The 15427-nt window shown below is 38.6% G+C and overlaps 1 protein-coding gene across 1 annotated transcript in view; it reads right to left on the reverse strand.

The window, feature by feature from the left end:
• Positions 1-1613: 1613 nt before the first annotated feature.
• Positions 1614-15427, reverse strand: part of ZNF283 (zinc finger protein 283) — a 30689-nt gene continuing 16875 nt past the window's right edge. The window contains exon 6 of the mRNA XM_059151250.1: positions 1614-7027. Coding sequence (XP_059007233.1) covers positions 5697-7027 — 1331 coding nt within the window. The 3' untranslated portion in view covers positions 1614-5696. The remainder of the gene's footprint in view (positions 7028-15427) is intronic.

The raw sequence follows: 15427 nt of genomic DNA on the forward strand, positions 1-15427 counted from the left end.
TCTCAAGCACTTTCTTCTCTTGGGGCCTTTGGCAATACCAGTAATTCTCCTTGTCTTTGCCATAAGCATTCACTCTCATCTTTCAAACTGCTGCTTATTTCTTCTCTTACAGGCCTTCTTTATATCCATATTTATACCCATATTTAAGTCAAGATCATCCATCACTGGTTCCCGAAAGAATATTCTTTTTCTTCATTATCATTCATCATACTGTGTAAATTTTATGTTTATTTATAGTTGGATTTTCCTATGTCCATCTCCATGGGTCAAGTAAAATGTCCATTACAGCATGACTGTTGACCCTTTAGTTATGCATCTACAGGAGTAAGAAAACTATGGCCTATGGGCCAAATCTGGCCCACTGTCTTTTTACATGTGGCTCTGGCCAATCCGCAAAGAATAAGAATGGTTTTTACTGAACATAATTTTAAAAAATACGCACAAATGAGAAAAAAAATAGTTTTTACAGTTTTTGAAGGAGTTGGGCTTTTACATTTTTTAAAAGATTTTATTTATTTATCTGACAGACAGTGATCACATGTAGGCAGAGAGAGAGGAGGAAGCAGGCTCCCTACTGAACAGAGACCCAGATGCAGGGTCGACCGCAGGACCCTGGGATCATGACCTGAGCTGAAGGCAAAGGCTTTAACCCGCTGAACCACCCAGGCGCCCCTATATTTCTTAATGTTGGAAGAAACCAAAGGACAGTCCTTTATGGTAGTTGAAAATTATGAGATTCAAATGCCATGTCAAATGTCACTGGTATACAGCCACACCTAATACACTCAGTGTCAGGAGGAAGAAGTGGACAGATATTGTGAGAATATTCAAACAGCTAATAAATACTCAGGAAAAAAATGGAAATGTAAACCATGATACCTACCAGAGTAGCAAGCATTTAAAAAAAAAAAAAAACTGATGCCAAATATTGTCAAGGATATGGAGAAAGAAGAATATTCATACACTGTTGGTGGGAGTGCCAGTTGGTATTTTTGGAAACCTATTTAGAAAAATTAAACTTATGGGGCACCTGGGTGGCTCAGTGGGTTAAGCCTCTGCCTTTGGCTCGGATCATGATCCCAGTGTCCTGGGATCGAGCCCCGCATTGGGCTCTCTGCTCTGTGGGGAGCCTGCTTCCTCCTCTCTCTCTGCCTACTTGTGATCTCTGTTAAATAAATAAATAAAATCTTAAAAAAAAAAAAAAAGAAAAATTAAACTTACTAAAGTTGAGCATAGGCATACTCGTGACCTAACCCACGGAACTCCACTTTCAGTATATGGAGAAAAACATGCACAGGTATGACCACAACAGTCTGATAAGGAGCTCTGATCTCCCAACAAAGTATTTCCAAGAACACATAATGAAGAATTTTCAGTGCTAGATTGGTCCTTTTATGTGGGTGGTGGCTGGTAATACATGGCTGCAAAGACTTCTTAAAAGAATTGTGCCAGGAACTCTGAATTTGTTGTGTCCAAAACAGAATTTCAAAGACTAGAGAATCAACAGATAAAACTAGAAAAGTGATTAAAGACTTCCAATTCAAAACAAAAGAACCCAAAACAGTCATACAGTTTTAAGGAACAGGTAATTGCAATACAAAAACAAACAAAAATATCTCAAAAATAAAATTTTTATATAATCACACTCATGAGATGTAAAAATTCTAAATAAAACAGTAGCAAATGAAACCCAGCAGTGCACAGAATACATACCTACACCAATAAGTAACCTGGGTATATCCAGCAATGAGAGAAAATCAATCTGTCAATATAAATTATCACATTAACAAATTAAATACTATACAATTGCAGGAAGAGATGAAGAAATGACATCTGATAACTCAGGAGCCCTTTCAACTTAGATACAAGGATTTTTACTCGGGAATAAAAGCAAGCATTAGAAGGTCATCCCTTGGGGCACCTGGGTGGCTCAGTGGGTTGGGGCCTCTGCTTTCGGCTCGGGTCGTGATCTCAGGGTCTTGGGATCAAGCCCCACATAGGGCTCTCTGCTCAGTGGAGAGCCTGCTTCCCCCTCTCTCTCTGTCTGCCTCTCTGCCTGCTTGTGATCTCTGTCTGTCAAATAAATAGCTAAGATCTTTAAAGGAAAAAAAAAGATTATAAATTATAAAAAAAAAAAAGGTCATCCCTTGAGAGCATGATCCTAACTACCATTCCATTATAACAATCAAACTTAGTGACTGAAATATCCAACGTTAGGGCCTTCCAGTTATGGCAGCATTCCTCAACGCAGTTTCAGATCCCTAAGATAGAAATAGGTAATGGGAACCAGTATTCCCATGGTAAAGTTTGAGACCACCAGTTTAAATTAAGTCAAGCAAATTTCATTCACTAGAATACTCTTTTTAGTTTCTTAAGTTGACAAGGTGCTTCTGATTTTTCCTTAAGAAGGGATTTAGTAGGTTCTATTTCATAGGCCTCATTAACCAGAAAATCCCAGTTTCTCATGTACTACTCAGTACTGGTAATTTTTGAGACATAACTTCAGAAGTTCTGAGACAATTTTAGCTGTGTAAGTTGCTTCCGTATATTGGTTTAGGGTTTACTTTTCTAGCTTCATAGTCCAGGGTGACAGGGACCATGTAGATACTGGGGGGAAAAAAGTCATAGTTCTGGCCTTCCATCTGGCCAGATGCAGCTTAGATTTCTCCAAGACACAGTAAAAGGTATTTTCCACTGAAAAAAGCTTCAGGCACATTCTACAACTTCTGATATACAATTTAACTATCATTCTTTTTTCAACAATCTGTAATTGCTTCAATTTTCTCTTTAATTCAGAATTTATATATACATATGGTAGGACTACATTTTCAAAAGTAGTTGAAAGGTTCACCAATCTTACTAGCATATAATGGACCTTTTTAATGGAGAGCTCTAGCAGTCTCTGTCTTTTTTTTTTTTTTTTTTAGATTTTATTTATTTATTTGACAGAGAGAGATCACAAGTAAGCAGAGAGGCAGAGAGAGAGGAAGGGAAGCAGGCTCCCTGCTGAGCAGAGAGCCCGATGCGGGACTCGATCCCAGGACCCTGAGATCATGACCTGAGCCGAAGGCAGCGGCTTAACCCACTGAGCCACCCAGGCGCCCCGCAGTCTCTGTCTTAATCACATGACCAAACTTAGCATTAGCAATAGTGAGAAAAATGGGTATTATTTGTTTCTGGTATATAGCAATGTGAAGTAGTTATCACCAAATATGGTGTATTTTTGTGAAAAATGTTTAGGTCTCTGGCTCTAACTTGACTTTATGAGAGATACAAAGGATAGAAGCACAAATTAAATCTCACCATGACGGGAGAAATAAATCAAGAATGCATGGCATTCTACAAAACAGTTTTCCTTAACATTTCAAGAAGTCTTTTAAAGATTAAAATCTAGACACAAGATAACAAAATGCAATGCCTGAATATAGAAAAGATGCTGGTTAGAAAATAGCAATAGGATACCTTGGGAGTACTGGGACATATGAAGTGAATATAGAAGAGTATTACAGAATTATTGATAATTTTTTCTATGACCATGGTATTAAAGGATGTTCTTATTCTTAAAAGATGCGGGGATCATAAGATAATGGTGAGTGAGTGTACATATTCATACCTAAATTTCTGATCAAATGTTAATAAGTACTGATTCTAAATAGAGTATATGGATGTTTATTATACTGCTCTTTAAATTTTTCTGAGTGTCTGAAATTTGTCATAATAAAATTTGGGGAAAGAATTCCCAAATGGACAATATTTTGTGTCTTTTAAATTTGTAATTTATCTCAAAATGTGAGCAGAGAATTTAAATCACTGGCTACTTCTGTTTGAATTCATTAAAGGCAAATTGCTTCACCTCTCCCTCATTCTTCAACGGGTATATTCCTGTCTACTTAACATCTTAACATTTACTTAATCCTCATTTCTTTTCAGCCTTCATTTTTTATGCAGCTTAAGGGATAAACTCTTAATAAAAATCCTCTCAAGTTTCTTTGTGCTTTTCTAGATTTTATCCATAATGAACTATCTGAAATTCAAATGGATGAGTGGTTATGGAAGCTTTTCAAAATGCATCACACCAAGGTCCATTCTTTTCCTAAGAATTCACCAGGAGTAATACTAATGATGAAGATAAGAAAACAGCAAACACGTATTGAGCGTAGGCTACATTCGAGATACTCTTCAAAGGATCTGATGCATACTAAATCCATGCAGTCTCTGAAACAGGACTGTTAGTTACCATCACCAACATTTTCAAGATGATGCCCAGAAGAGATAAGCATTTTCTCCAATATCCCACAGGTAGTAAGGAGATGGAATGGTGAGGACTGTAAGTATGGTTTGTGGCATGTGTGAGAGATCTCCTGCATATGTTACATTTGATAAGGTTATTTTCTAGGATGAATTCTCCAAAGTTTAACAAAGGTCGAATAGTGCTGGAAGGCTTCTATATCTTCATTAAATGAAAATTATTTGTTATAAATTATGCCTTTATAGGCTTAAGGAAGTTGTGACTCATACATTAGCCAAATCCTATAGTGTGAATATTCTGCTATTCAATCACAGGTGACAAGTAAAGCATCTCTTACTCAAATTATATTGTGACTTGTCTCATGTTTTTGTTTTTGTTTTGTTTTGTTTTTAAAGATTTATTTATTTATTTATTTGACAGAGAGAGAGAGAGAGAGAGAGAGATCACAAGTAGGCAGAGAGGCAGGCAGAGAGAAAAAGAGGAGGAAGCAGGCTCCCTGCTGAGCAGAGAGACCCTGATGCGGGACTCGATCCCAGGACCCCGAGATCGTGACCCGAGCCGAAGGCAGCGGCTTAACCCACTGAGCCACCCAGGCGCCCTGACTTGTCTCATGTTTTAAAAACTGAATGTTGTCTCAAATTCTTTCTGGAAAGGGCAAACTTTCTAACTTGTAATCATTCATGAGCTGATTGATACTTTTATAAAATACAATGATAATGTTAAGGCAATATGAAATTGCTCTAAGTTTCCAAACACTCTTATTTTCCACATTCATTTCATGATGGGACAGGTAACAATTCCATGAGCTGGCACTAGTCTCTAGACAACAGTTTTAATAGTACTTGTCTAGAGGCCTTCCTACATCCCAATTTAAAGGGTTTGTCATTTGGATGGATTCTCCCATCCAAGTACTAACCAGGCCCGACCCTGCTTAGCTTCCGAGATCAGATGAGATCGGGCGCGTTCAGGGTGGTATGGCTGTAGACTCATTTGGATGGATTCGATGATGTACTGTAAGATATTTATCTTATCTGTAAGCCTTCCCAAATTCCTTACATTCATAAAATTTCACAGCAGTATGAGTTCTCTAATGTGAACAGCAAAAACTGAACTAGGTTCTTCCTACATTCCTTGAAGTGTTTCTAATGAGTACAAACTCCCCAATGTTTACCAGACTTTTGTGCCATGAATAAAGATCTTCACACATTCCTTACATTTAAATGATTTCACATTAGTACAAACTGACATTCAGTAAGACTGTATAAAATTCTAAGGCCTTTTCATATTCCTTATATTCAAAGTATTTCTCACTAGTATGAATTTTTGATATCAAGTTGTCCACACAGATGTAAGGCTTTTTGCACATTCCATACATTCATAAGTGTTCTCAAGATTAAGATTCCTCATGTTGTTTATACACATAAAAATTTTTCTTTCACCTCTTCAATCATAAAATTTCACCAGTATTTATGGTCTCATTTGAATAAGCTGTCCATATAAAGGCTTCCCCACATCCTTTATATTCATAAGGCTTATCATTACTAGGAGTTCTCTCATGTTGAACAAGGTTTGAGCCATGAATAAAGTTCTTCCCAAATTCCATACACTGATAAGGGTTCTCCCCAGTATGAAAACTCTGATGAACACTAAGTTGATAGCCACTACCAAAGGCCTTCCCACATTCTTTACATTCATAGGATTTCCCACCAGTATGGATTCGCTCATGTTTAACAAGGCTTGAACCCCAACTAAAGGCCTTCCCACACTGCTTACACTTAAAAGGTTTCTCACCGGTATGGATTTTCTGATGCTGAGTGAGGTGATAGCCACGACTGAAGGCCTTCCCACATTCTTTACATTCATAGGGTTTCTCACCAGTATGGATTCGCTCATGTTGAACAAGACTTGAGCCACAATTAAAGGTCTTCCCACATTCTTTACATTCATAGGGCTTCTCGCCAGTATGAAATATCTGATGTCGAGTAAGCTGATAGCCCCAACAAAAGGCCTTCCCACATACTTTACATTCATAAGGCTTCTTTCCAGTATGGATTTTTTGATGTTGAGTAAGTTGATAGCCACGACTGAAGGCCTTCCCACATTCTTTACATTTATAAGGTTTCTCACCTGTATGAATTATCTCATGTTTAGCAAGGCTTGAGCCCCAAAAAAAGGCCTTCCCACATTCCTTACATTCATAAGATTTAACACCAATATGGATTTTCTGATGCTGAGTGAGGTGATAGCCACGACTGAAGGCCTTCCCACATTCTTTACATTCATAGGGTTTCTCACCAGTATGGATTCGCTCATGTTTAACAAGACTAGACCCCCAACTAAAAGTCTTCCCACATTTCTTACATCTGTAGGGTTTCTCACCGGTATGAAATCTCTGATGCACAGTGAGTTGATAGGCACTAAAAAAGTCCTTCCCACATTCTTTACATTCAAAGTGTTTTTCAACTGTATGAGTTCGCTCATGTTGAACAAGTTTTGAGCCATGACTACAAGCCTTCCCACATTCTTTACAAACATAGCGTTTCTCTCTATTATGAATTCTTTGATGTGCACTAAAAGATTTACTTTTTCTATTAGTGTGCATTTTTCCATAGCTAATTATCATTTGACTAAAGTATCCCTCTTGATGTCCCTGTGGTAAAATGGATGCCTCAAGGCCAAGAGTTTTATTTCTTTCCTTCATCTCCCATTGGAAAAAATTTATTTCAAAAATGTCTTTTTCTGAAATTGTATTTTTGGTCTCATATGTTGACTCCAAATCTGAAAGAAAACAAGAAAACCATATATTTTACCTTCTTTACCAGAAAAATTTACTAGAAAACAAACAAACAAACAAAAAATACTCAACAGAGAAATACAAGACAAACTGGAAATAATACCCACAGTGAATCAGGAAATTAAGCTCACTGCTAAGCATCATATCTCTTCCCTATTGAACAACAATCTCAGCTTTGACTTTTCAGCTTTTATGATCTTAATGTTCTGATTGAACAGCCTTCTGGAGCATTCCACAAAGATCACTTAAACAAGTTCCTTATCTTCCCATGTGGCTGACCCCTTAAACCCAATGGGTCCTTCCATCAACCAAGCCCCTATGTGCCCAAGTGTGGTTCAGCTGAACTTTTAATGACTGTGTAGGCTGGCATGATGAACTGGAACCTAGAAAATCCCCAAACTCAAAAGCAAAATCAAGCACACCTGAAACTAATATTGTAGGTCAACTATACTTAAAAAAAAAAAAGGGCAAAACAAAACATTAAGCTACATAATACTTTTTCACAGGAATTTTTCTGAGTGATTGGTGTTGGGCTAGAAAGCAGACAAGATTCTGCAAGCCAAGCAGTTACAAAGTTCCAAGGCTCTACTGAAGATGAAACATGTGAAACAAAACCAATTAAAATTATAATACAACCTCCACTTAGCTCAAATCCTGCTATAATCAAAGAGATAAGTGCATGGTCATGTGGGAAGTTTATAGCAAAGAATGATTTTTACATCTAATTTGAAACTTGATATAAACTGAAACTAATAAAAACTATGACTCAGCCTCATCTCAGCTCCATGCTTGGTGGTATCAGCGTTATCACTCCCTCACCCTGAAAAACTGAGAAAGAAGCATATACTTTCATGGGCAGGGAACCATCCATTTGTTATTGTTCTTCAAAATGTCTGGCACAGAATAAAAAATTATGAGGTAGCTAAGGAAGACTGAATGTGTAACATATAACTGCCCCCCCCAAACCCACAAAAGAGACAAAGAACAGATGTATTAGAAATACATCAGTAGGCAAGGTCATTCAATTTTATTCTATAGATTCAGGAAGAAAAGATGGACAGTGAGCAGATGGGAAGTTTCAGCAAAGAAAAAGAAACTTTAAAATTGTAAAATGGAAATTCTACAACTAAAAAGTCCAAAGAGAAAAAAGAAGGGGGAAAGAAAGAAGAGTATCAGATCTGTGCAACAAAATCAAACAATCCGACTTCAGGCAACAGCATTCTAGAAAGAGGACAAAACCAAGTAAGTACTCGAAAAGATTAAAATGTTCTCAAAAATGTATGAAGAAGAATAAATGAAACAAGATGGGATTGGGAGGGAGACAAACCATAAGTGACTCTTAATCTCACAAAACAAACTGAGGGTTGCCGGGGGGAGGGGGTTTGGGAGAAGGGGTTGGGATTATGGACATTGGGGAGGGCATGTGATTTGGTGAGTGCTGTGAAGTGTGTAAACCTGGTGATTCACAGACCTGTACCCCTGGGGATAAAAATATATGTTTATAAAAAATAAAAAAATTAAAAAAAAAAAAGAAAGAAAGAAATAGAAAAAAAAAATGTATGAAATATATGATAATCAACCTACTTTTAGCAAACTGCAAGCAGGAAAAATGCAAAGAAAAGTAACAACTGAGAACATAATGACAGAGCTGAAAACTGAAGATGAAGGAAAAAGAGTAAAAGGAGGCAGGGGAGGGAGAACATTAGAGTCAGAGGAACAACCAAACATTACGGCAGAATTCACATCCTTAACAGAAGCTACCAATGGAATGATATCTTTAATGGATGAAGAAAGAAAGCTAGAAAACCTCGAGTTTTACATAAAGCGAAAGATTTCTTCAAAATGAAGGTGAGACATTTCCAGCCCTGGCCATGAAGAAAAACCTGGTATTAGACTTAAGTCTTACACCACAAACAACCAAAAGCTATAAAATAGGATACTAGATGCAGGGCTGAGAAACTTTATATCAGGAGAACTTCATATTCACCCTTTATGCCTGCCTGCATCCTCCAAAACATCCTGGAAAATGCTCTCCAAATAGACAGCGGTGGTCTCACTGGGCAAAGGATACTGGTAGTATCTGAGTCCAGGGCTGCTAAGATGGCTGGAATTTATAGTTCAAGGTGAAGAGAATAAAGGAGCCTTGCAACAGAGTCCCAGAAATCTATGCAGGGATTACCCCATTGGATCTGTAACCAAGTATTAATGGAGTACCAACACAGCCTCAGTAGAAACATTCATCTGAGGCCTCACAAAGCCCATATTTTGAAAGACCCATCATCTGGAACAGTAGTTCTCAAACTTGCTGGTCTCAGAATCCCTTATATTCTTTTTTTTTTTTAAGATTTTACTTATTTATTTGACAGATAGAGATCATAAGTAGGCTGAGAGGTAGGCAGAGAGAGAGAAGAGGAAGCAGGCTCCCTGCTGAGCAGAGAGCCTGATTCGGGGCTTGATCCCAGGACACTGGGATCATGACCTGAGCCGAAGGCAGAGGCTTAACCCACTGAGCCACTCAGGCACCCTTAACTTTTTATATTTACAAGCTTTTTAAAAGCTTTTATTTATTTATTGGTGTGAGAGAGAGAGAGAGCATAAGAAGGGGGAGTGGTAGGCAGAGGGAGAAGCAGGCTCCCTGTCAGCAGTCCCAATATGGGACTCCATCCCAGGATCCCGGAATCATGACCTGAGCTGAAGGCAGACACTTAACTGACTGAGCCACCCAAGCGTCCCTAACTTCTTTTTAGTTAAAAAACTGGGAGACCTGAGTGGCTCAGTTAGTTGAGCGGCTGCCTTCAGCTCAGATCATGATCCCAGGGTCCTGGGATCGAGTCCTGCATAGGGCTCCATGCTCAGTGGGGAGCCTGCTTCTCTGTCTTCCTCTGCCTGCTGCTCCCTCTGTTGTGCTCTCTCTCTGTCAAATAAATAAATAAATAAAATTAAAATTAAAAAATGTTAAAAAATTATTGAGGACTCAAAAGGGATTTGTTTGTGTGAGTTGTATTTTGATATTTACCATATTAGAAATTAAAACTGAGAAATTAAAGATATTTAATTCCCTTGAAATTAATAAATCATTGCCTATTAACAGAAATAACAAATGTGTGAAAATTATATTTTCCAAAATCATTTCCAAAAATGATCTTGTTTTCCAAAACAACAAAAAATATTATTTTAATTTTTTGTGAATCTCTGAGATATATGGCTTAATAGAAGACAACTGGATTCTCGAATCTGCTTCTGTATTCACTCTGTGGCAATATGCTATTTTGACTGAAGCATATGAAAAAAATCTAGCCTCCCACATATATGTAACTGTTATTTTTTGAAATTATAAATATGGTACTCTCTGATACTATAATAAAACTTGAGAAGGGACAGTTTCTTAAAAGTTAGTTGCAATGTGAAATATGCAACTAAAACTATGAACTTTTCATACTAAATTACCTTAAAATCCACTGTACTTTGGATGATCTTTTATCCAGACATAATTCTGTAATATCATGCACTGGTCATTTGAAAAATAGTGGTTCACTGAGTTATGCAGATCTTTGAAATGCTGACATATTTCATTACATAATACATTAAAATCACTAGGTTAATGTCACCATCTATCTCATCAGAAAAATGTTTACGTGTTGAGAAATGGTAAAGCTCAAAATGGAAGCTGTTTCACACAATTCTAATTTTTACTTGAAAGTCTGAATTTATCATTGGCAGCAAATACTGTTATTTATCTTTAAAGTGACAGGCATGCTTTTAAGGAAATTTTTCCAACTACCTAAGTCTGAATAATAATAGTTTGTCTGTCAGGCATTCTTTTAAGAACAAAGTGGTGTCCTGTGGAAAGAACAGCTAGTCTGACTCACAATCCAAACAACCACACAACTGGTTTTTCTCAAGGCAACCACATCACACTTTGGTATAAAACAGAAGAGCTTAGGGGCGCCTGGGTGGCTCAGTGGGTTAAAGCCTCTGCCTTCAGCTCAGGTCATGATCTCAGGGTCCTGGGATCGAGCCCTGCATCAGGCTCTCTGCTCAGCAGGGAGCCTGCTTCCTCCTCTCTCTCTGCCTGCCTCTCTGCCTACTTGTGATCTCTGCCTGTCAAACAAATAAATAAATAAATAATCTTAAAAAAAAAAAAAAAAGGGCAGAAGAACTTAATGAATACTTCCCATTTCACCACAATGAATTTTTTTTAATTTATTTTTTTAAGATTTATTTATTTATTTGAGTGAGCGAGAGAGAGAAAGAGCACACACAGGGGAGGAGGAGAGGGAGAAACAGACTCCCCGCGGAGCATGGAGCCTGATGCCGGGCTCAATCCTGGGAGTCCAGGATCATGACCTGATCATGACCTGAGCCAAGGGAGATGCTTAATGGACTGAGCCACCCAGGTGCCCCACACAATGAATATTTTAAAATGCATACTCAAGGATTAAGACTTAATAAAATAAAGCCCAGAGCAGGATACTCAAAGTCAACCAATACTGATACCCTCTGTGGGGAGGGTTTCAGTATGAAAGAACTGTCCCAACTGCATGCCTGTTAAAGACAAGTGTCTGCATATAAGAGACCTGGCATGGGTTGTCACAGCCCAAGTAGGGTGAGAAGGGCAATCATATGGTCAAAGTGATGGTACTGGTAATGAAAGATTAGCTACATTCAGCGAGTTTGAGAAAATAATATATTAAGGAAATGGAAGCCAAATTCTTCCCTGTCAGAGAAGGGAGTTAGAAATATGGAGAGTAAGTTGGTGGGAATGCAAACCAGTACAACCACTCTGGAAAACAGTATGTAGGTTCCTCAAAAAGTTAAAAATAGAACTATCCTCTGACCCAGCAACTGCACTACTAGGTATTTATCTAAAGGATATAAACACAGTGATTTGAAGGGGCACATGCACCCCAATGTTTAAAGCAGCAATGTCCACAATAGCCAATATATGGGAAGAACCCAGATGTCCCCTGACAGATGAAAGGATAAAGATGTGGTATATATACATACATACATACATACATACATACATACATACAGTGTAATATTACTCAGCCTACAAAAAGAATGAAATCGTGCCATTTGCAACAACATAGACAGAACTAGAGGATATTATGCTAAGTGAAATATTCAGAGAAAGACAAATACCATAGATTTCACTCATATATGGCACTTAAGAAACGAAACAGATAAATATACGGGTAGGGAAGGAAAAATAAAGTAAGATAACAGAGAGGGAAGCCAACCATAAAAGACAATTATAGGAAACAAACTGAGAGTTGCTGAGGGGGAGGTGGGTGTCGTCTCGTGGTTTTCAATACAGATGTACACATGTATGTATGTATGTATACAAATACATTCCCCAGCTCTAACCACCCAGAGACCTGGAGCAGCCATCTTCCAGCAGCAATGAGCAACCCCAGTATGCAAATTTTGCCTTCTAACTACTATTCTCAACTAAAAGGGACCAGGGCACCTTGAAGAAATGGTTGACTTTATGACTGGAGCAGGAAAAGTACAAGATGAGCCTGATAAAACATGCTGTTGTGTCAGAAAATAAGGAGATGCTCAATGAGTGACAGAGATGTGCCTGAAGACACAGAAGCCTCATGAGCGGGTTCCCACAGGTCAAACCTGGGATAAGCTCAAATATTTTGAACTTCAAAATAAATAAGAAGAGATTACAACCCACCAACGAAGATCCAACAAATGAACAAACTGAAAAATCGGTGGAGAGGGATATATTTAATAGTTTCCGAGATTCTCCTCACAAGAGACTCATTAAAGAAAAAATGATTAATTTTACAAGGAGAAAGCCAGCAGACAATAACCTAATCAAGTGCTCAAAGTGTCAGCAGTAACGACAAATGTGTGCTTTACCTGACAGAATGCAAGAACACAGCATCAGTTCTGTGATACTGCTGCCAAAGAGGCATAAATCTAAGTCTAATCATGAAGAAAAGTGCACACCAACCCAAACGAAGGACGCTCTACAAAATAACTGGCCTGTAATCTTCAAAAACAGCTGGGAATGCAAATCAAGGAAAGATGGATGAACTCTTCCAGACTGAAAGGCCACAGAACTCAAATTCCTAAAATAGTAAGTGAAAAACCGTATTGTCGGTCCCTCACCTATCTCATCAACCTAATTTCTTTACACTCTTTTACTAACTATGTCCTGGCCTTCTTACCATTCCAGCAGTTTCTTGGCAATCACAGAGCCTTTGTGTTTACTGTTCACGGTGACTGATACACTCCTCCCCCAGATACTCATAGAATTTGATCCCGCTCTTCATGCTTCTATTCAAGAAAGCTTTCCCTGACCACCTTACCTAAATGAGCCCTGTCGATTTCTAGCGTTTTCTATTCTCATGCTCTTTATCTTCCTTGACCAACATGTTTCATTATATGACATTATTTATCTATTTATTTATTTACTTACTTTCAGTTTCTTCCTGACTACATAAAACTGCATTTGAGAATGGGCAAGTTATCGATGTCGTTCATGACTGTATTGATAGTGCCCAGTACAATGCCTGGCTAGGAACAAGTAGTCAAAATATTTGCAAAACTTATGAATGAATGCATTTACTCATTCAGACACATGCAGAAATGCAAAAGAGCTGGAAAGCCGCTGAATCCGACACAGTAGAATGGCTGCACCAGAAACAAAAGAGAAGCCTTGCTTGGCGAAATGGGAGGGAAATATGAGAAGAAAAACAAAGAGAGTAAGAAATGAGATCAGATGGAAGTTCGTTTGGTAACCCAAAATGAGATCTCAATTTCCTCCCTCCACAGGGAGGGAGTTTTCTAAGCACCATCCCACCTGTTTCTCCTCCTCCTGAGTGACCTGTGAGGTTGGTTCCCGGCAATGATGGTCCCCTCCTGCCTTTGCCTTCCTGGGTTCCAGCTTCTTGGCCCTCCCCACACAACTTTCCAGGACTCCTGTCCTTGCTCCCATAAGGTCACACCTGACTGAGAAAAGGAGTGTCTCCTTGCAAGAAAAGAACTACTAAATGGTAAAGACCTTTTTTTAAAAAATGATGAGCTCAAAACATTTGGCCAAATATGCAATAAAAAGTAAAAATAATATTGATAAAGACTTCACAGAAATGAAGTATGATGGGAATGAAAAACATGAGATCACATCAGTAGGAGAATGATCTTGTTTTAGATTCATTCAGACTCCTCTTTGGAGCAAACAGAGAATAGTGGTTGAGAACACAGACTTATGAGCCAGACCTCCTTAGAGGCTCAATTGCTACTACTTCTCCCACTAGCTGTGTGACCGTGGGAAGTCACTTACCCTGAGCCTCTGTATTCTCATCTAAAAAGGAGTTTGATAAAAACATTACCTGCCTCATGGGGATGCTGTGAAAGTTAAGTAAGCCGAAGTATTTGCTCTGCTTACAACACAGCCTGGTTTATAGTAAGCACAGTGTTAAATATTAATATTCTTATTATTACTGTTGTTATTTTGGTAACAGAAAAAGAAGGTTCATGAGACATTTTTAGGATTTAATTCAAGGTCGCATTTTTTTTTTTAAAGATTTTTTATTTTTATTTATCAGAGAGAGAGAGGGGGAGAGAGCAAGCACAGGCAGACAGAATGGCAGGCAGAGGCAGAGGGAGAAGCAGGCTCCCTGCCGAGCAAGGAGCCCGATGTGGGACTCGATCCCAGGACGCTGGGATCATGACCTGAGCCGAAGGCAGCTGCTTAACCAACTGAGCCACCCAGGCGTCCCTCAAGGTCGCATTTAACTTCATAAAATGCAAAGTTCACAAACTGCAACTTTCTATTTTTTTTTTTTTAAGATTTTATTTATTTATTTGACAGATGGAGATCACAAGTAGGCAGAGAAACAGGCAGAGAGAGAGGAGGAAGCAGGCTCCCCGCCTAGCAGAAAGCCCGAAGCGGGGCTTGATCCCAGGACCCCAGGACCACGACCCGAGCCGAAGGCAGAGGCCTTAACCCACTGAGCCACCCAGGCGCCCCACAAACTGCAACTTTTAACCTCAAATATGCCGAAAGCAAATGAATATGTTCACTTAGCATAAAATGACTTCTGTTTATCCAACCCTCCTCTATATAAAATGAAGAGGCTCTTTCGAAGTCACAGTATATCAGGACCCTGTTTCTAGCTGTACTCCCTGCATGTGAGTCAAAAATTTACGAAGAGCAGTGCTTCTTTAAACTGTAAAAAAAAATCACCTGGGGATCTTGTATAAACGCAGCCTCTGTTCTGAAAGACTAGGGAGGACCTCACAAGCCCCAGAAGAAGCTGATGTTAGGTATGAAAAACTTAACAATAAAAAAAAAGCTAAAACCCCACATAAACCAAATGAAATCACTGAGAAAACAATCCACATCCCTCCCCCAAACCAAC

The sequence above is a fragment of the Mustela lutreola genome, chromosome 16, assembly GCF_030435805.1.
Source record: "Mustela lutreola isolate mMusLut2 chromosome 16, mMusLut2.pri, whole genome shotgun sequence".
In the NCBI taxonomy this organism is placed as follows: Eukaryota; Metazoa; Chordata; class Mammalia; order Carnivora; family Mustelidae; genus Mustela; species Mustela lutreola.